Below are 23,574 nucleotides of genomic sequence, written 5' to 3' on the forward strand. Positions count from 1 at the left end.
CTATATATAAATATATAAAAAATCATGCTGATATATATGATCATGGTGACTGTGTAAATAATGCTAAACATGAACCTATCAATAGTCATATATTATTGGAGGTTTAAGATGTTACAAAATTGAGTCCTACTGTGTGGCCCAAATCCCCACTTCCTCACCAACCAAACGAGTGAGAGTAACTTATTTGACAATGACTTGACACGTTACAGGTCAGACGGAACCCATTGGTTGCGCTCCATGGGATACAGTAGCGGAGTTTAGCCAGAGAGAATGGCAGGAGTTGACGCTTGGGACTCCCAGATAAGCACTCCTCAGGATGTCACCCAGTGACCCCGCCGATGGGGCGCAGCTGATAGTGACAGAGGTGGGGCACACAAGCTCTTGCCAGATCCCAGCCTTGATCATTCGCTGGCTCCATGTCGTGGCTTGTGGCTTCCTTGGCTCCTCCTCCGCTGTCTCTCGCTCTCTCTCTGTCTCTCTGGCAGTGTGATGCTGCCTCTTCCAGCCAGGCAGCCGGGGCTTAGCATTCTCCCAGCGCTCAGCTCAGCTTCACCGGGGCGGACACTGACAGCCCCGCAAGCCCAGCTGCCAGCCTGCCCTCTGCTCACTGCCACCCTGTGCCCTGGCTGCGCTGCCCTGGCTGCCCGATCACTCTCAATAGGAGCCGACATCGCGCTGACTCTGTTATGGATCTATTCGACTTTTTCCGAGACTGGGACCTGGATCAGCAGTGGTAAGTGCTCCCCATGTACCAGCAGCGCCTTGGCTCCGGCTTGTGCCTTTGTTACGGTGTGTGAGTGCCCCGGCGCTGCGCTGCCTTTATCCAACTTACTGGAGTTTGCATCGCGATGGGCATGGGCTTTTTCTCTCCCTTTCCCTGGCATTTCACTGGCGATTATCCGTATTGCCTGTAACAGCCTGACGCCTAATGCTTCATTCAATAGATGGGCTAAGTTACTGGGGATTGGGAGACAGAGATGCCTTTGCAATGAACCAGGGGATGCCAAGCGCAGTGCCGCTGCTGCTGCTGAACTACACGTTCGCTCATTGTCACTGGTGCCTTAGTGCCTGCATAGTTCTGGGCTTAGTGCCTACATAGTGCTGGGCTTAGTGCCTACATATTGCTGGGCTTAGTGCCTACATAGTGCTGGGCTTAGTGCCTACATAGTGCTGGGCTTAGTGCCTACATAGTGCTGGGCTTAGTGCCAACATACTGTAGTGCTGGGGTTAGTACCTACATAGTACTGGGCTTAGTGCCTACATAGTCCTGGTTTTAGTGCCTACATAGTGCTGGGCTTAGTGCCTACATACTGTAGTGCTGGGGTTAGTGCCTACATAGTGCTGGGCTTAGTGCCTACATACTGTAGTGCTGGGGTTAGTGCCTATAGTACTACATAGTGCTGGGCTTAGCTCCTACGTAGTACTGGGCTTAGTGGCATCACCTGGTATTCTTTCTGTTACTTCTACTGCTTATTGCTATTGTTACAGCCAGAGAAATGCTTAGAATGATTGTATATGCCATTCCTAACCTTATACATGGATATACTTGTCTGTTTATATGACGGGTTGTGTGGTCCTCCAGCTGTTTGTGCACTACAACAGCTTAGATGTGACATCATCATTCTCATCAACGTCATCATTTGTTTCAACAACTTATGCAGTGCTTTCAGAATGAGCACCTGCCTATGGCAAAGAAAACATGTCTGCCAAATTCACATGTATCCCTGTTAAGGCAAACATGTGTGCTGGCAAAGGGTGCTGGGAGTTGCAGTTTTGCTGACAGCTGATGATACCTGATAAGATTTCCATTCAGAAACCTGTGACCAGTCTAAAAGCATGAGGTTTCCAGCCAACAAGTTCACTAAACCTGACTGCAGACTTTTATTAGTAGTTTTCTGTTTACACTGTCGGAAGTTTCCTGTTTGTATGATAAAGCAGATTGTATTTCCTAATCCGTATGATAAAGGATGCATGGCGTTTTCCTTTATATAGCAAGGAACTCCCTGGGACTTTTATCCTTATTACCTAATAGATAGATTATTTTATATACTGATGCACTGTTTGAAACAAACCTACATCTCCCTTATGGGCCCTAATCAGTTGTCTGTTTGGGGCCACACGATGCTTGAATGCACTAAAAATGATGCAATATGCCATTTTGTGGCCGCAAGGTTAGTGGTGCTGGTTGCCAATGAACCTTCCATGCTCCCTGATGACTGCCCTGGTTTAAATGTTAACGAATCATCATTCTCTTATGGAATTTAACAATAACTATGCCTTAGTGTGCTTGCTGCTGAAAAGTTTCTTTTGGAAAGTAAACATCTATGAGCATGGGGACTGGCTGGGAGTATATGAGTTATATTGTAGCAGGTTGCTGTAGTTTGCACTGAGCTGTCTTGCCTTTATTATTATTATTATTATTATTGCTCTCTTTGTTACTTGTGTTATTTGTATCAGTGGCACCTTTGTGTTTGCTTTGCAAATCATACCTCTAAGAACTGTGATTCTACCCCCCTTTATTGGGCTGTACTAACAGATGCGGAGATGCATTCAATGTTGATCGCAGAAACTTGAAACTGATTTATCTTATTTGTGTCCGAAATCATAGTAGCGAGTTTCTCATTGGCTGAACTGACCAGGCATCGCTTAATAGTGGGTTTGATTCAAATATTACCATTATGAAGACAATGTTATATTGCTTTAATATGTATTTATATGAAAAACTGCTCAGGTTTTCTTATCCACCTATAATCACCATTTGATTGGAGAGAGGCTTTTTTTTAACACAGAAAGAATGTGTCAAACCTGACAGTGTGGGGAAGGCATGCCAGAAATATATTTATTTAAGCTCATTTTTCTCCAGTTTGTGTATTTTAATATGGTAGCCTCTCCTTTCTGAGTAGGGGAAGCTTGAACTGACTGTGGGATTTTGCATTTTACACATATGTACAATAATTGTGGATATAATGCTTGTGTTCTGTGATAAAATGGTGCATTATCTTTGTGAATGAGGGTGTGTTAATGATGGACGCTGGTTGCTGAGAGGGTCATTAAACTATGATTTTTTTTATTCCTAGGCATTATTTACTAGTGAGGCGCAGTAACCCTCAGTGCGTAGGCGGACCTATTTTAACTGCTTGTTTGCCAGAGGCATGCAGCTCTCTTCTATTGCCGCAAGGATTTAAGAAGAAATTAAACTGTTTTCAGAATAGCAAATGCTTCAGGCATGCACAAAATAATGACTGAGAATGTAAGCAGGACGTGTTGTGTATTTCTGCATCCAAGTCTGGTCCTGTGATCCCAGACGACCTTTCTTTTTGTCTGCCCCCCCCCCGCAGCAGAAGTTTTGTAGCAAAGGGCTACACTGTTATCTGCCATCATCTCAGGCTTTTGATGAATGAAACAGGAAATAAAAAGCTCTAATTACTCAATGTGAATTTATGTAATAATAGTTTTTTGGCAGAGAAACACATTTCCATTCTATTGCAAAATCATATCAGAAGTTTATTCTTCCTATTAAGTGGAGGCATTCCCAAGAATATATTTGCCCTAGGCAATGTAATTCCCAGTTATACTGTGTTGCCTCTATTGTGATTTTTCACTTTAGGTATAATATACAGAGGGATTTTTAAATGAATGTATGTAAACATCCTTTTGCACCAACAGAGCTGTCCATAAGGGGTTTAACTATGGCTGGTGCCTCAGGGCTAAACACACATAGTGCTGCTGTTAGGAAGGAAAGCTGGCATAAGAATCAGTGTAGGCAAAACCTGTTGTGGCTTTTTTTAAGGTTGTCAGGGGTGCTGGGAGTTGTAGTCTAACAACAGCTGAACAGTCCAATTTATACACTAAACACTAGTCCTGTAAAGTCTATTTTGTTCCTGCCCTTCCAGTACTAAAGACTTGTGTTCAAATATTGGCTTTGCTTTAAAATGAGTATGGCAAGCTTTGTTTGGAAGCTCTCTGCCAAGAAACGCGTTGGGAAAGCGCTGTATGTATAACGCTCTAGTAAACATCTAACTGAAAAAGTTTCCTTGCATCTCCAGTATCTGAAGCTGCTTTTGTACTGATCCTAAGAGGGTTAGGGAAACGTATGTTTCAGTACCTTTATCCTTAGGCGCTAATGTATTAAATAGATTCACGGTAAATTAGGGGATTTCTGGCCTGAAATTAGAAGAAGCAGAGATTACCACAATTACAGAAAATAACTTGGCTCAGAGACTGTTTTATAACATAATATAAATATAAGACAATCACGTTCTAGCATCATAATATGAATCTATGGAAGCCTATGCATTTTGTGAAAGTTGTATGTATACAGTTTATTTGAAATCATCCACGTTAATGGCACTTTAATTAAAAACAGATATTCGTCCAAACAAGGGGCATTTCCATAGTCAGAAGTGAAGCAAACTTCAAGTACTGAATCCATATCCAGTGCCACATCGAGGCGCATGTAAGCAGTTTACCCTGCCAGGAAAAAAAAAGAAACAGCAAATCAATTTGTTTTACTTGTATATCATGTCTCGCAAGTGGCCTAATTACAGCAAAAGCAGCAAACTGCCAGTTATGCAGGAAGAAACACAAACTCTGTAAACTGTTTTATAAATAGCAAGTTCAAAGGTCTCCGTGTGGCTGTCAAAACCCGTGAGACAGCCATCTGCAGGCCAGGTTTCTCTCCGTGTATATGTGCACAGGCTCCCTGCATACCATATCAGCATGCACTTTTAGCATATTCCCCCAACCTGGAGACAAAAGGTGGCCTGTGTTCAGCTGCAGCTCGGCCGTGCCTGCCATACAGACCTTCACTTGCCTGTCCATAAGCACAATCGTACATTACTTTCCTAGGTGAAAATGTTCTTTTTTCTTACATTTTCCAATATATGTTACTTTACTATTATCATTGGAGAGAACACTTTAAACAAGGTTTCCTGCAGTGAAGTGTGAAAACGCACAAACAATGCAAATGTTTAATTCCTCCTTATGATGGAAGTGGTACAAGTACAGTATCTAGATGCATAGAAGATATCATCGGGTCTGGGCACACTTTCTGGGCAGTTTTCATGCGTGACATCCAGCAGTTAGTTTATTATGGTGCCCTGCCAGTTATTGCAGCCAAGTGAGCAGCAGCTGAGAGGCATGCTTGTGATCTCTTCATGTAGCATTTTCCCAGTGACACTCGCTTGTTTCTTATTTTTGGCAATCTCATTGCTGACATTGAGCACTTTCCTGGGATTGGTTATACATGCAGCCAACCACCTTGAACCTAACTGACATGGCGGGGTTCACCTGACATCACAGCTCCTGCCATACAAACAATACTTTTAACCTTGTTTTTTGTGCTTGGACCATAGCTTGGTTCATTAGCAGAGCAAGTAGTAGTATTCAGGGCCACATTAGGAGGTGGCTCTGATCTAAAGGATCAGTCACAATGGAGTTTGCTTCATCTCATTTGTCGCTCCACTTTTAATCATACTCTCGGTTTGGCGCACTAGGTAAAGGTGGCATTCTGCACCCACCCACCAAACCATTTCTTCTTTCTGGAAGATTCAACAGCAGACACAGACCAGATGACATAAAAAGAGCAGATACCCCCTATCCTTATAGATTGTAAGCTCTTTTGGGCAGGGCCCTCCTCACCTCTTGTATCGGTTATTGGTTGTTTTGTATGTAATTATGTATGTCCAGTGTATAAACCCACTTCTTGTACAGCACAATGGAATATGTTGGTGCTTTATAAATACATGTTAATAATAATAATAATAATAATAATAATAAATAGTGTGTTGTATTTAGCATCCCAGAATATTTGCTCCCTCTGCTATTTAAAGGAACAGTAACACTAAAAAATAAAAACGTTTTAAAATAATTAAAATATAATGTACTGTTGCCCTGCACTGGTAAAAGCTGTGTGTTTGCTTCAGAAAGACTACTGTAGTTAATAGAAATAGCTGTTGTGTAGCCATGGGGGCAGCCATTTAAATTGAAAAAAGGAGAAAAGGCACAGGTTACATAAGAAGATAACAGATAAACTGTGTAGAATACAATGGGAATCTGCTACTTATCTGTTATCTGTTTAGTAACCTGTGCCTTTTCTCCTTTTTTCAATTTAAATGGCTGCCCCCATGGCTACACAGCAGGGTATTTATATAAACTGTAGTAGTGTTTATGAAGCAAACACAGAACTTTTACCAGTGCAGGGAAATAGTACATAATATATTAATTATTTTTATACACTTTCATTTTTTGGTGTTACTGTTCCTTTAATGTTATTTCTGGCCTTGGGCAGCTCACAAAAAAGCAGCATCTGGAGCAATTGCTTGCACAAAGAATATATAAACCAGTGGCATGACTATGAGCCCCCCCACTAGGGCCTGCTAGAGTCATCATAGCACCATCGCAGTCAATGATGGAGGCCCAAATGTTGATAATATCAGTCTTTTAGTTCAACTGCTTTTATACAAAGTCACTGTCAGCGTTCCCCAAGGGTAACTTACTATGCAGGCGTGCCTAGGCAGTTAGGATCCCTTGCATTCTGACTCAGAGTGAAAGCAGGTATTGCAATCTAAAACGGCTAAATTCTTAGAAGCCGCTAAAAATAGAATTAATGTAAATTATAAAAGTACATCCCAGGGTTAAATGTACATTAAGCAGCACCTTAGAGCAGCAGGTGCTGGTAGGAAGGAAGCAGGGAAACTGCAAACACAGGCATGCAAGATGGCAAAACTCTAGACACTGTAGACAAATCCAATGGTTATTATAAAGGAAAACTATAGCCTAACTAACGAAGTAGGGCAGAAATGTTGTACATTATGTTTTGGGCTTCTGTACCAGTCATGGAAACCACAGCCCTTCACATGCTCTCTGCTACTGTCACTTACCTGAGATTAGGAACCCACTCAATATACTGTATATACAGAATATAAATGTCCCAATAAAAGGCTGATTAGTAATTAATACAGGTATATATTTTACATGTCAACTCTAAAATCAATGCAGTTAGCATCAGAATGTAACAATCAGTCCTGTAGCCTCGGTTTATATGACCTAATTTTCTGCTTCATAATTTGTGATGACCCCTAAGCTCAGCTTCTCAATAGCTACCCAGTGCCCACTGAGCATGTGCAGTGTCACTGACAGTCCTAACAAAATCCAAGATGAGGACCCCCTGTGACAACTTTGATAGCCTGGATCATTACTACTATAGAGATGATCAACCTTTAGGCAATTTTAGCCATATTCATTTCATTTTTAAGGTTTAGATTTTCTTTAAGGCTGACAGGGGGTGATGGGAGTTGTACTTAAACAACAGCTAAATAGCCATAGGTTAGACAGTCTTATTTATATAAATGTAAACTCCTGTAAAATAATTTTCCCCCCAACTCCTCTACTACTAAAGACAGCTTGTGTGTTGAAATATTGGCTTTGCTTTAAAATGAGTATAGCCAGCTTTGTTTGGAAGCTCTCTGCCAAGAAACATGTTAGTTACGTTCTGTACATATAAAGCGGTAACTAAACACTAGTATTGCTTTCTAATATATCCAAAGCCATTAAAGTAGAAAATGAGTGTTAATGGTAAAAGTGCTCACAGGAACACACTGGGTACATTTATATTCATTTTCTCTTTGGTTTTAAAAGCAACTTTTTTAATTAACAATCACAGTAAAATCTAATTGCAATTACAAATGCAGGAGATTCCAACTTTATTCTACCTGCTTTTCCTGTTAGGTTACTAGCTGTTTTTTTTGTATTTATATACAAATATATAAAAATACAATATACTTGACAACCAAGCTGAAATCATTTTCATAAACTATGGGGCTAGATGAGACCTAGGATATTTGCTTGGATATACTAGAAACACTATAGCAGGGTGACTGTATAACTTAGTTAAAAAATACTGTGCTAAGTATTGGATCCTGTATAAAACCCTTTTTTATAGCAATACATATTTCCAGTAGGGCCTTGGCCACCAGCATGTGCAGATCTGACAGCCTAGTGTTAAATTTACTGTGGAAACATTTTGGAAGTTCTAGTGTGAATAATTGTTTTGTTGTTTTAGAAAAAAATATGAGAGAGGCAGACAGAGAGAGATGATATATACTGTTTAGTGATAAGTGAAGAAAATAGTAGACATATAATGTTTAAACCTAAATAGTAGTTTGAGGCATTTACTTTAGAGAGAAAGTAAATGCTAAAAGTATTTTAGCATGTAAAAACTGAAAGTTGTTATTTAGATTGTAAGCTTTAAAGGAGAAGGAAAGGAAAAAACAATGTAAGCTTTATCAGAAAGGTCTATGTAAATACAGCCATAAGCACTCACAGAAACGCTGCACTGAGTTCTCTGTCAAAACAAACAGGATTTGTTGTCTCTTTGTTTTCCTCTGCCAGAGACATGCAGCTCTCTCCTCTCTCCTGCTCCCCCCTCCCTCAAGAATGCTAAGAACTCACTCCCTCCCATTAGGAATGTGGATCTGAGCCAATCAGCAGGAAGCTTCCTCCTTGTCTTACAAACTGAGCATGTACAGGGGTCTTGGTCTTGGTGCAGGAGTGAGGCATTATGTGAGCTTTCTTTACAGAGCTCAGCGTTTTTTCTTCCTGTTTGGCTTCTGATTGTCTGAATGGGAGAAAGACTTAAGGACACTATTGAGAGAACTGAAGGTATGCCTGCAGCTTGAGATTAACTCTTTATTAGCCTTTCCTTCTCCTACTGCGCAATATTTATATTAGATGTGTATGTTTACTGTATAAAAGCTTCGGTTGAACAGCACAGAATAGAACAGCACAGCATAATAGATCAGCAGTCATATTTTGTTTTACATTCCTTAAACACAAATATAATTAATCAGTGTATTAAATGTTCAAGTGACCTGCGCAGCACAAACTAAGAAAACCTGTTATATTCTAAGGCATACATTAAACTGATAGTAAAAAAAAATTATTGGAAAATTAATAGTCCCTTTATTTCCTCTTGAATTGTCAGGAAAATAAAAGGGCATAGTTTATTGTCTCCAGGAACATTTTCCCATTGTAGCCATGTTGCTTGCATCAGCACAGTTATTCTCCATGAACAAGAAACAAATGGAGTCATCTTCTTATGATATGTGGAAAATGCATCACGAACGCATCAAGTGCTGGCAGTATAATGGAAGCTTTGGTGGCCCAGCATGTTCCTGACCCGCAAGCCAGATGCTTAAACTGCCCACATGTTGCTCTGATTTGCAGGCAAAACAACCTTATGTAAGGTGTTGGGGCCCCCTTTGCCTGCCCTGACTGTCCCTATCTTTATAGGGACAGTCAGGGCAGGCAAAGGGGGCCCCAACACTTGCCTTGTATTGTTTATGACCTCTAAATCTGCTTCTCCTCTCTTTGTATTTTTATCTTAATGCTAATAAAAGGCAAAAGAACTTGGGCTGGCAATGAATGAATTGATGAATTGGTGGGACTGCAGGGGCCCAGTGTAAAATGTTACTGTCTCATATATTGCTGCACCCACTGTGTTATGAAATGCTAGAGCTATTGTGTCATGGAATGCTTGGGCCTGCTTGGATGGGGAAATGCTGATTGATCAACTGTTTTATAAAAATGCTGGAGCGATGGTGTCATGTAAATCTAGGATCCCAGTCACTGTGCTATGTATTAGGACCACTGTGAAATTTTACAGGGACCATTGCCTTGGGTCACCATTGGCTTGGGCCACTGGTCCCTGAGATGGAGCCAAATTGTGAGATTTTGCATGGGCCAATGCCATGGAATGGCCATCGTGTCATGAAAAGATGAGGCAACTGGATTATAAAAATGCTGGAGTCAGTCTGTCATGAAATGGTGGGCTACAATATGATGAAATGTTGGGGCCACTGTGCCATAAAATGCTTGGGTCACTGTGACATGTTGTTGGTTGTAGTCAGGGTCAGACGCCGGGGCACTCCCGAGCACTCCCCTGAGCCATCTGTCTCCCTCCCCCGATGCAATGAGGGCAAGTTTGATTTCCGCGTGCTCGGGATGGGGGGGGGGGTCGTCAAACAGGTGGTGGGCCCTGCACCCCCCAGTCCGACCCTGATTGTAGTTGGCCACCTCCTTTAGAGAGCTTGGGGGGGGGGGGCAGATATTTAGAAGGTATGGATCTCCTTTAAAGCCATAACAGTGATGTTAGTCTTGGGAGCTAAGCAAACACCAATTGGCTGGAGGCACTGTGTATATAATGCTCCAATTAAATGTGCAGTGCTGCAATTTCCATGCTTGTCATGTGACAGGACTAATGTCAAACTGTTACATCTGATACATTAATTGTTGACACTGCTGTAATGCATTAACTAATGCCTCTGAATGTAGCAGTTTAGTAAATTGGCACACTGGATTATTGAGCTGCATCATTTATAGTGTATTATTTGAAAAACAATTGAACTGAAAAAAAAGTTTGGAAGTTAACCTATCCTTAAACAAATGTACACATTTACCAAAGCCTCGTGGCCTTTTATATGTTTATATTGTTCAGAATCGGTCTTTACTATCTTGTGACAGAGTTAGCAGCAGTGCTGAACTATAATTCCAGATCAGTTCAGCAAGTCCCTGAAAAAAGACATGCATTGTATTTATTTTATAAAAAGAACAAGCAGTAATAAGTGTGCTCATAACATTGCAAATCCTACAGGACGGGAAGTCTGTGTATAATGCTTGGCACAGTATAATAAAAGCAGTAATGAAAATGATATTGGGTTTTCTCTGAGAAGAGATTACCTTTTCTCTGTCTACTTGTTGGATGAAAGAATGATAACATTGTAGGTACAATTAGCCATATAAAACTTGCTCTACATAGCGAGACCAAGTGCAAATATGCTATATTAAGAATGCTTTTATGTGCTGTAGCTGAGTTTTATTCTTCACAACAGAAGCCAAACCAGAGATGCAGGGATACACGCAAGCATATGGTGACATATAGCATACAAATTCATTCTTTTCTGGTAAATTACCAACTTGCAAATTGTTATAATGAAATTACTCTCTGCATTATATTCAATAGATTATAGTGACTGCTTAATTAAGCTCTAGGTTTTATTATTTTTTTTCTTATTGTTTTTGAGATATAAAAAGGTTTATTAGAAGTGATGAGCAAACTTTGCTGCATTTTGCATCAATGAAAATCTTGCAAAATTTTGTAAAAAAGCATCAGAGACAATGGGAAGGCAAAATTACATTGCGGTTAAGGCATTTTTAGCCCTACAGTAACATATGCCTTGCAATATATTGCAAAAGAACCACCTTTCCACTATGTTACAACTGTTATTCATAGAAACAAAAGGCTTCCATGTTGCCATTTTTTTCCAAACATGGCAAAAAAAATTTGCTCATCTCTTCTTATCAGCGTGTTTCCTTATTCTAATGTTTGCCCTGCTGAAAACAACCCAAAAATGATGTTTGTCAGTAATGCATCGCTGATTGCCAACTCATGCTGGAACCAGCCAGTTAAACTGGCCATACAAGGCAAATTAAGGCTGTCGATTCATGCTCTTTAGATGTCAACCGTGCAGGTTTGATTTTCCCATCGGATTATGAATTCCATTGGTTCGTTGATGTGGTCCTCAGCCCAACGGCCTGTATCCTCTTTGTTGTGATCCGATCATTTGGCCCAAACTATCAGTTCAGCTTGATATTATCTACCTTAGGTGGACAATTACTGGGGAAAGATTCACTCACATGTCATCCTCACCAAACAAGCAGATCTTTAATGTATGGCCAGCTTTAGAGCAGATGAACTGCTCTGTTGTAAGCCATGTTATGTAAATCATATTCTATGTCAGTTTCATTTGTCAATTTATTTGTTTAGAGGCAGATCATCTATGTGCCAGAAGGTATGTCCCTAGTGACACCCAACCTCAGGGGCCCCTCCTAAAGACTGAGCAACCGACACTATGCAGGTAGAAGTTTCAAAAGTGTTGCTACCACCCAGCCCCACCCATTTTTCATAAAGTACAGTTTGACCTGTCTTAGGGCTGGGGTCTTTAAAGGAACAGTAACACCAAAAAATGAAAGTGTATAAAAGTAATAAGAATAAAATATACTGCTGCCCTGCACTGGTACAACTGGTGTGTTTGCCCCAGAAATTTATATAAACAAAGCTGCTGTTTAGCCACGGGGGCAGCCATTCAATGGAGAAAAGGCACAGGCACATAGGAGATAACAGATAAAACACTATTGTATTCTAGAGAGGTCATCTGTTATCTGCTATGTAACCTTTTCTCCTTTTTTCCAACTTTAATGGCTGCCCCCATGGCTACACAGCTGCTTGTTTATATAAACTATAGTAGTATTACTGTAGCAAACACACAACTTTTACCAGTGCAGGGCAACAGTACATTATATTTTAATTACTTTAAAAAACTTTTATTTTTTGGTGTAACTGTTCCTTTAAGGGTAACAGTTTTCTCTAGAGAGCCTGTAATAAGACCCATGTGGTTCCAATCCTGAGAATTTGCTTATCTAAAGCATAGGCTGTTAATTTCTCACCTATGAGCCCACCTATGTTTTCTCATGCCTATGAATACAGTACCACTAGGCAAGGTGATTAACATAAGTAATGCATGTTAGAAAGTGCTAGTCAGGCAGTTGTGGTTTTCTAAGGAAGACTGCCAGGCACTAAAAATAAAAGGGAATGATAGATTATGATCCTGTGAATTCTAGCCAGACAGGAAAACACCTAACTTTTGGATTGGATTTCATCATCTACAACAATTGTTTGAATTGAGCTTCTCATGTTAAGAACTGTGGCAGCCATAACAGAATTGCTTTAGCTCAGCTCTCCATAAGAGATCTTATCCCTTCCTAAGCTGTAACTAGTGATCCTTTCCTATCCCTTTCTTAAATTCATCATTCTGCAGAAGGGTCAAAATGCACACATAACAATACCGTAAGGAAGGTGAGGGCTTATGTTTCAAAAACCACGTACCCTTTCTTACATTTTTACGTGGGCATGGCTGTATCCAAATGTTTATACTGTTAAGGAGCAACATTTTAGAAGCCTTCGCATTGCAACAATAAATCTGTCTTCAGTTACCGACTGCACAATTTCACGTAAGTTGGATAAATAATGAGTACTCAGGATACCTATTAGTTTTCTGACATTGTGGCAGACTGCCATTAACAGAACTCAATATTCTCAAACTCCTAAATGTATTTTCAATGCCTGATTTATTTCCTCTGCAAAAAAAAAAGTGATGCTTTGCACATTATAAAGAACAAGTGTGCAGTCTTCCTAAAGTTTACTTTTCAGAGACAAATTGAGCAGCTTGTGTAAGGATTACTTTAGGATATTTTATCCACTGCATGAATGAAAACATGAGACCCCTTCCCTGGCCATTCTTATTTCAGTGGCAATCGTTTATTTTAATTTTTTCTTTTTATTCAGCGTGCATGGCTTGGTGGTGCCTGGTAATCAGATGTTGAAACTGACTCTTTTCCTATCTCTTTCCCATGAACCTTGTGACCCTGTATTAACTGTTAGCAATTTGGTAGAGCTGGGGGATGGTCTTTAACAAAGAAGAACCTGGACTGTGCCATTGCAACGTTTTAGATTTTTCCTTATAAATATATTTAATTTGTACTTTTTAGGAAAATGGACATATTAATTGTACATTAAATAGAATGGGTATAGATTTATGTGAAAAGGTTTCCATAACAGTGGCAAGATTTCATAATTTATTAGCCTTGATCCGAATATCTGCTTTCTGGGTAGCTCGTGCGTGTGATGAGAGCAGCTTAACACTGTGACGGAGGTTAGATCATTCAATTGAATAATAATTATTTCATGAACCATATCTGTCTCACATTAACCAGCACCAATAAACAGATTACCGGAGCTGCAATCGTATTTTGGGCTACTGGTGACCTTAGCTTTGACAAGGCTAAGTATTTTGTATGTATTTTATTCCACATTAATTAAGTGATGCTGGCAATATGTAAGAACGAAGTCGGTTTATGAGCTGACATAGGTATTTTCCCCAAAGAGCTCCTCTCTATAAGGCCATTTACTAATTGGGCATTCGTGACATGAAGCCTTTCTTTTCCTGCTTCTAAACACCACTGAATCCATTAAGATTTTCACCCAGTTTCCAGTTGCATTTACAGTGTTATTCAGAGCAATCATCTTTCACTGTGGTATCCTATCCCTCTGGGAAATGTGAAGATTATAATCAGCAGTCATTTATTTAGCTCATTTTATTTCACCTATGAACAGCCATTTAGTAAATTATCAAGCAACATTTTTTTTGCAGCTTCTGCAGCGAGGAAAGAAAACAGGTGGATGTAAAGGGACGGTAAAAAGGGAAGGTAAAAGCTGCACATTTCCTAAGTGTTTGTATCCGTAACCTTTGAGTTGTCGGCAAAATTCAGTTACGTACCGGATTGTCTTTAGCACTAGTGTTGGTACTCATTCAACTAAAGAGTTACACTGCCAAAACATTAGCAGTGCAGAATTGGTGTTAATGATTTAATTTAATGGTGGTACCAAGGTGTGCTCAGGAATTGCCCCTGCTGTCCCATGAGCAAATGCTAAACATAAAGGGCTGCCAAACCTACAGCCCTGGCATTTGTTCCACTGTGTGCCACTTTGCCTCAAACATAACCGGCACAGCAGCGTGCCAAAGAAAGTGTTTCAATTACAGCATCTGTGAGGGGGTGTTACATGTTTAATTAGCCCCCCTGGGCCTCGTATAATTGTATTACAAACTTCTTATATTTATTCTTAGTAATATAAAGTATGCTCCAGCTTTTTAAAATACCTTTATTAAGGTTTCCATGTAAAGGGCACTCAAGCTTTATAGTGATTGCCAGACTTTTCTTTTTTTTTTTTTTTTTGCATGACAAATGCACCATTTAGTTCATTTTATGGCACATTAAATTCCACTTTAAAAAAATTTCATCCATGTAAGATAAATGGAAGTGGAGTATATTTAAATGCACCTTGCCATATAAATAGCACAGAAATCATAGCTATGTAATTATTAGTATTAAAATGATACTTTTTATATACAGCGTGCCACTTAAAGTCTTCAGTGGGGAAAAAAAGGTAAAAAGGTGCATATTAATTCTGACAGGTACCAAAAAAATCCAATTGTACCTGGCAAAAGGTACAATTGAATGGTTTTTAAGACTCTTAGTGACAGACTCGCTTGCCAAGTTGGACTTTTAAATGAAGCTTGGCATTAACTCAATTTCTCTGGAAAAACTTGGACGGAGTATTATTCTAGTTATGTAATAGCTGTGTTCATGGCTTTGCAGGAAACTTTAAGTTACTTGAAACTTCATTTTACCTAAGACAAAAGAAAGGTTGATTTATTTATACAGGTATGGGATCCGTTATCAGGAAACATGTTATCCAAAAATCTCTGAATTACGGGAAGGCCATCACCAATAGACTCCATTTTAATTAAATAATTCTAAATTATTTTAAATGATTTTCTTTTTCTCTGTAATACTAAACAGTACCTTGAATTTGATCCCAACTAAGATATAGTTAATTCTTAAAGGAGAACTAAAATTATTTGGCATTTTAGTGCCAATAGATTTGCCACATTAGTGCCACCTAGAATGCTATATTTATTCTGCAGAATGCAGGTCTAGAAGCTTTCTCTGTTTGCCTAAGATAGCAGCTGTCATTTTAGCTTGGTCTTCATAGCTTCCCGCTGCAGCTCTAGCCGTTGGTAACTAAGATCACACAGTCCTAAGGGAGGGGGAGTGAGTTTTATGAATTCTTATGGGAGGGGGGAGCAGGAGAAGGGAGAGAGCTGCACAGACTCTGGCTGGGGAATGAAGGATGTTTCTGAGAAAGGAGTCAGATACCGAAAAACATGTTTGCAAAAAAGGAGACAAAAAGTCATGTGTTTCTTTTGATAGAGGGAGGGGGGCAGGAGAGGAGAGAGCTGCGAAGACTCTGGCACAGGAATTACAGAGACAAGGAAGAAGATAAGAAATTCTGTTTCTTTTTATAGAGGACTCAGTGCAGCTTTTCTGTTAGTGCTAATGGCTGTATTTACATAGACCTTTCTGATAAAGCTTACTTACTTTTTTACCTTTCCTTCTCCTTTAATGTAGGCAAAGCAATCCTATTAGTTTCATTTAATGTTTAAATTTAAAGTACAGAACCCTTTATCCAGAAAACCCCAGGCCCCATGCATTCTGGATAACAGGTCTCATGTCTTTACTTTATATAGATCTTTTTGTGTCCAGCTTTAGATTGATAATATAGCATTCTAGCAAATGTGGGGGCAAAAATACACTGTTTTTGCATTTTAAAAGAAAATATAATTTGAAGCAACTTTTCAATATACATTAATAACAAATGTAAAAACGTGTTAGTAAATGCACTTGCACTTCAAACAGTATTCACCCCTTTCTGTTCTCTGGGTCTGAGCCTAAAACAATGTAGCAGAAGTCAGTTCCCCTCTAGTCCTTTTAATCAGGTTTAATTAGCCGGCTTGCAACATTCACCCAGACAAATACTGCCTTTAATAGCAGTTAGTTGTACAAATGATTCGAAAACCATTAAAAATGTATAACTAATGTATATGGGAAAGTTGGTTGAATTACATTTTCTTTCACTGCGCAGAAAATCATATTTGGTGGAGGACCATTTAAGGCATCAAAAACAAACATTAATTCAACAGGAGTAGATACAGCAGTTGATGATTATTGGTCATTTACACAGAAATCTATGTTTATTTTGCCTGCATTCATGCATAAGACTAAACTACCAATTCCTATAGAATTCTCCAAATTGCGTCTGGTTGATGCAAATAACACTGACTCCTATGTCATCACATAACCCGAAACGTCAACATGTTATGATGTTGTGTGATGGTGTTGGCTGTTTGTGTAATGATATCAGCAGCACATGACACCAAGATCATCATGCATAGGGTGGCAACCCTAGTAGTCATATCCGTATCACCTACACTTAAGGCTGATGCCACATGTGGCGTTTTTTCTCATTTTCTCAGCGGCTGAAAAACGCCCGATATCATCATCCATAGAAATAACTTGAAAAGACTTGAAGTAAACCACACAATGCGGAAATACGCTAGAAAACGCCTTACCACGGATTTTTCAAGCGTTGGCCGAAATACGCCAGTATTTGCAAATCAAGCTATTCCTATTTATACACAAAGGCAGCTGTCAGACCTAGCGGAAATACGCTGTGTTTTTTGCTATTTCGCACTATTAGCACCATTTGCTACGTCACCAGTACTAGGCTGAAAAACGCCATAGTCAGGGGCTGTGTGGCTTGTGCGGCGTTTTTAGGCTGAGAAAAAACGCAGCGTAAAAACGCCACGTGTGGCATCAACCTAAGGGCTCATTCACACAGGTGTTTCACCCAGCATTTCCCTGTGGTGGGGTTATTTTGTGTATCACTGCAGGGGAGGACAAGGATGAAACGCAGCCTATACTTTCTATGTGTCTGTACTGACACAAGCACATGTAAGTGCTGAACTCAGGTGAAGTGCATCATGTTGCGTTCCAGGCACTTACATGTTCTTGTGTTAGTGCAGCCAAATAGGAAAGAATGGGCTGCATTTCGCCCATCGCTCCCCTGCAGTGAAACACAGGAGAACTCTACCGCCTGTATGTATGAGCCCTAAGGAAATCTATAAGCCAGCACCTTCAGTGGGAGAAATCATTTTTCTAAGGTAGGTCATTATGCAATATGAGTTTGTTATGTGTACTTGACTTTTGAAATGAGTGTTATAATGTATGAAAATTCTCCAGTTTGAATCTGAAAAACAAAAAAAAAAATCAATGACTTGTCTTTCAGTGTCTGCATAGTGGCGCTGGATGCCTGCCTTAAGATTTCTAAATAAAGTAAAAATGCCTGAAATTGAATCACTTAAAAGTGACAGAATGCTGGTAATGGGCCTTTGCATCATGAATTGAATTACTATCTAGAGCAAAAAGGCTTTTTGCACAAACAAGCTTCATTGTACAAAGCTGACACTAATTAAATTGTTCTTCATATGGTTTGTTTCTCAGCTTCCCCTGTTAAAGCGGTGATGCATTTAAGCTGTTCTTAAGAAGTTCACTCAAAATTAGTGACTTTTCTGAGCAGGACAAGTAAGAACAAATAGTAGAAAACAAAGTTTTGTCATTTTACCTACATTTTCCCTTTAACATTAAAGCACTATCCTGGCCTCCTGTGTGAATTTACTACAGAAATTATTCCTCTGGTTTTCCGAAACCTAAAAACAGTTGTGTCTGACAGCTAATTTCATGCTCTCAAGGGTAACTTGCACCTGCCACATAGGGGCTGCATGTCGGAGGCCAATGAGCACCATTCATGAGACATAAATAAGAGCAAATGCAGGGACAAGATGCATAAAGTGGACTGTACTTAAACATGACCCTTGCACCACTGGGTGCTGAGCTCTGCACTAATGCTTGTGTTTTGTATAAGCACAAGTACATGTGTATGGCGGCACTGTATCGGGGGCTGCAGCTGCCTGAGGTTCTCACATTGACTCATGGAAGGAGGGGCTTAGGTTTAAGGCACTTCAGAGGCAGCAATGTCAATCAAAGCCCCTTTTAACTCTGCACTTTTAAAGGGCCAATTCACCTTTAAGTTAACTTATATTATGTAATGCAGTGATCCCCAACTAGTGGCTCAGGGGCAACATGTTGCTCCCCAACCCCTTGGATGTTGCTCTCAGTGTCCCCAAACCAGGTAGTTATTTTTGAATTCCTGACTTGGGGGCAAGTTTTGGTTGAATAAAAACAAGATTTACTACTAAATAAAGCCCCCTGTAAGCTGATAGTGTGCATAGAGGCTACCTAATAGCCAATCGCAGCCCTTATTTGGCTCCTCCATGAACTTTTATGGTGCTTGTGTTGCTCTCCAAGTCTTTTTACATTTGACTGTGGCTCACGAGTTAGAAAGGTTGGGGACCCCTGATGTAATAGAATGGATAATTCTAAGCAACTGTTTCATTGGTTATCAATATTTATTTTTGTTTCTTTAACTATTTGCCTTCTTCTTCTAACTCTAAATAGGGGTCACTGACTCCAGAAGCCAAAAACCTATTGCTCTATGAGGCTGCACTTGTATCGTTATTGTTACTTTTTATAACATATTTTTCTATTCTAAGGTAAATTGGACCCTAGCAACCAAATAGTGCTGAGCAAAAGTTGAAATAAATAACATTTAATCTTAGGGGTATATTAATCATGCTGTGTAAAAAGTGGAGTAAAACATTATCAGTGATGTTGCTCATAGCAGCCAATCAGATGCTTTGATTTGGTTTTTGTAACTGTTGAAATCTAATTGCTGATTGGTTGCCCTGGGCAACATCACTGGTAATGCTTCATGCCACTTTTTACACAGCATGATAAATATACCCCTATATGACATCTTTAATATACATAACAAAGAAAATAAGGAAACTAAGTTTATTTACTGTTATTTATCTTGCTCCTCCATATTTACAAAATGCTTAACAGAGAATGTTCATTATTCACATCAGTCCCTGCCCCAGTGGAGCTTACAGTCTTTGGTCCCTATCATTTTTACTAGGTGTACCTATCATTTTTACTAGGTGCCTAACTCACACAGACACAGGGAGAACATACAAATGCCTTGCAAATAGTGCCCTGGAACCAAACTCAAGATTTCAGTAGTGCAAGTAAGCCATCCTAACAACCGAGCAACTGTGTTTACTCATGTTTTCTGATTTATGGTGGTTTATAATATGTGTGTGTGTGTGTTAGTTCAGAGTATCCCAGTTTGGGATTGTAAACTCACTGCACGAGACAGAGAAACTACCCCTTCCCAATTTCCAGTTTTCTAGCCCATTGGGTGTTTGTAAGATACGAGCATAGCCGTAGCCTGCAAGGTGTTCCTCTGCGTATATGTAGATATTAATAGACTTGCTGAAGTGAAGAGAATGAAAATAAACCATTATTTGCAACACTAAATATAAAGTTCTAAATTACATTTTGAAATATATAAATGCATATAAGACAGGAAAAAACCTGCCTGTTTTGGTGTAATTACAGTCCAGGTTTGCTGCCCACTTTGACAAGGTTTGCAACAGGAAATGACTAAAACACAATCTACAGCTGCAGAAGAAAAAACACACCAAGGGAGAGCGAAAACCATACATCTGAACTTTGCTATTTATTTCCTGCAAACTGTCTATGCCTCATTGATGTGATTACCTAAAACTGGTTTTATTCAGCGCATTCCCACGGGCCTCGCAATTTTCCTCTAGTTGCACATGGAACATTTTTAATTTGTAGTTATGATATATTTATTACCTCTTAGACTATGGGCTTGCAAGATGTTCTATCACAGATAAATAAAATCATACAGGTTCAGCCTGAACACCCCAATAACATCCTTAGAACATCTGGAAAACACATCATTTTTTGGACAAAATGCTTTGTATGGTGCAGGGATACAAAAAAAAAAAAACTGGAATAAAGCTTTTAAGATTTTATGAGATTCATATAAAACCGGGGTAAAACATTGCTAGAAGTTCTCAAACTTGATGAAATCCTACTTCCTTTATGCTTTATATCTTTAACTTCACACCTGCTTTTACCAAGGAATCTCTGCACCAGATTCCCTTTTGTGCTAATTAACACTCTTTGCTTCAGGAAATTGCACACAAAGAAAAAGATTTTGGAGAGGAGGGGTGATACACAAAAGTAGAGCAAACTGAAATTGGAGTAAGAAATATTACTGGAGTAACACTGGAGTGAAGTGAATGTCATCTAAAACAGCCTTGATCTGATTTGTGAATACAGTGGTTTTGTACACTTTGGAGTTAAATTGCCATTCCAGGACTTTAATGAATTTGGAGTAGCAAATTTCACACCCTTTTTGCTTGGGTCAGAAAGATGAAGCTAAACTGGTGAAATTGCTTTACTCCAACATATTTACAAAAAGATCTAACATTTTGTTGAATAATGAGGTAAAAAGAAAAGATTTGGTGCCATAATTTGAGGGTGAGGGAAAGTTATTTTGGAATTTTACTGCCAATAGATTTGCCACATTAGTGCCTCCTAGAACACTATATTTATTTTGCGGAAACCATTACCATACCTGAGTAAACAGCTTTATAAACTTTCTTCTTTTGCTTAAGATAGCAGCTGCCATTTTAGGTAACTTCCTTCCTGCAGTTTCTAGCCCTTATAGCTGAGATCACACATTCCTAAGGGAGGGGGAGGGAGTTCTTAGCATTCTGGTGGGAGGGGGGAGCAGGGGAGGGGAGAGAGTAGAGAACTGCGCAGACTCTGGCCCCGGGAATTAAGGATGTTTCTGAGAGTCAGACACTGGAACATCATGTTTACAAAAAAAAAGACAAGAAATCCTGTGTTTCTTTTGATAGAGGGCTTATGGCTGTATTTACATAGACCTTTCTGATAAAGCTTACTTAGTTTTTACCTTTCCTTGTCATCCCTCCTGATTATCCCAGGAGTTAGGCATTTTAAAGGTCCATCCCCTGGTCTCCCAACACTTAAAGCAATTCCCCCGATATTTTAGCAAATCGTTAAAAATGTGTGTTTGCACAGGGAACCTAACTCGACATCATGACTTTTGCTCATTCTCGATGACGTCACAGATAATGTCCCACCCTCCCAACTTTGCAGTGCCGTACGAAGTGTGGTGCAGATCTCCTAGGTACTGTGTCTTTAAAGTTGACAGCTCTGTTATCGGCATCTAAATGGGTGCAGAATGTACTTCCCATATGACATAGCGTCATGGAAAATAACGTTTTTTATAAGGAGTTAAGATAATAAAGTTATTTTAGATTTTGCTAAAACTTCTGCTACAGATCTACGTTGGAAGTTATTAAACAGAAGTTAAAGTAGCTCTATAGAGAAAAATAATGGATTCCAGTGATTCCAGTTGTTAGAAAGGGATCATTTTCCATTGATGAGTGAAATTTTTCAAGTGAAAAAATGCCCGTAGATGGCAGAAAAAAAAGTTGAGCAGTAAAAAAAAAGTTGTGTGGTATGGAAATAGTTGCTGTGAAAAAAACGCCCATTTTGCAAATTAAGTCCATTAAGGTAATTAAAGGTAAGGTGTAAATAAGGTAAGGGGTTATTTATTAAAAAGCGAGTTGGCTCAATTGCAGAATTAAGTGTAAAATATACACCCAAGTATTTTCAGAAACCTCGAATAGTCTGGATTTATAAAAGAAAACCCCACAAAAAGTAGCAAGAAAAAAACTGGCAAGACAATGGGAAATATCTTTAACAACTTTATTTAATTTCCCAGTTTATTAAAATTTTGAGTTTTTCAGCTTCATTAAAAATTATTGGAATAATGTTAAAAAAAAAACCATGAATATTCTGTAGTTTTTTTTTTTCTTCTATAAAGAAATGCTTGGGAAAAAAAAGTCACAAACACTTTGGTTGCCATTTTTTAAGCATTTGCTTCACCTTGACCTTGACCTTAGAATATAGTAAATACACAAACACTTGCTTGTGGGCCCACAGCTCTTTCATTTGTTGCTGAATGACCACACATTCAGTATAGTTTGTGTAGATGATTCCAAGCTTGGCAGGTAATTAGGCCAGGCCTGGATATCTGCTTTCTATGGAAGAAACAGCCTGCACAACGGATCTTCGCGCAGCGGGATTAACCCTGCATGTTTATTTCAAATTAGTGACATTTCGGGCGGCTGTTTTTTCCATTACCTTGAGTACTAGGGTTATGCCATCCTCTTAGGCTGTGCACCAGGTTCTACACATTAGGAAAGGGCAGGAGTGCTGGTGATTTTCTACAATATCTGTTTTCTGTGCCACTCAAGGTTTTAAATAGATAAATGAAAATAAATAGTTCATTCATTAGGATAAGACAAATTAACATCCTACTTACCTTTTTAATATACTGTAGTTTATATAGCAGAAAAGAGCTTAGTGATGTTTGTTGGCAGTAGAGGTTATATTATATAATGTCATTCTTGACACAATGAATAATAATAATAACAATAACATAGTTATAAATAGGTATAGAAACCTAGAAACATAATAGGTTTTTGCAACTTTGGCAAGTCTTGGGGTTAGACCACACCTGGGATATTCACTCCAGTTCTGGACACCTGTTTGAGGGAAATGGATATTGTTGCCCTGAAAAAGTACAGAAATTAGCAAGAAAATTAATCAGAAGACTGAAACAAATTCACATTGAAAATGATCACGTTTTTATAGAAATTTAGATAACAGATCACAAATAATAGTTTAATCACATGAAAATAATTTTGTCTTTTTTTTCTGGAAGGCATTTGTTTTTATTGAGTACTCGAAACACTTTTGTTAGTTACCATATTATCAACATGTTCATGTGACAGAAATTGTTGAACTTGACGTTGCGTGTCGTTTGTACTTTTTGTGTATATTATATACAATCAGTGGCAATTCTGGTACAAAATTACCTAAACCCACAATTCTTTACTAAATTAACTTAACTAGGTCATGTAGCTTTTAAGGGGCAATGACATTACCTTATTATAACATGCAATCACCTTGAATGCTGGTTACCATGGTAGCTGCAATTTAAATTGGAATGCTGTTGATCTTCCCAGC

At 39.1% G+C, this 23,574-nt stretch overlaps 1 protein-coding gene across 1 annotated transcript in view; it reads left to right on the top strand.

Moving 5' to 3' along the window:
* The first annotated feature begins 266 nt into the window (after positions 1–266).
* Positions 267–23,574, top strand: part of aff2 (AF4/FMR2 family member 2) — a 332,688-nt gene continuing 309,380 nt past the window's right edge. The window contains exon 1 of the mRNA XM_002934547.5: positions 267–733. Coding sequence (XP_002934593.2) covers positions 687–733 — 47 coding nt within the window. The 5' untranslated portion in view covers positions 267–686. The remainder of the gene's footprint in view (positions 734–23,574) is intronic.

This window comes from Xenopus tropicalis, chromosome 8, assembly GCF_000004195.4.
Source record: "Xenopus tropicalis strain Nigerian chromosome 8, UCB_Xtro_10.0, whole genome shotgun sequence".
NCBI classification, from domain to species: domain Eukaryota; kingdom Metazoa; phylum Chordata; class Amphibia; order Anura; family Pipidae; genus Xenopus; species Xenopus tropicalis.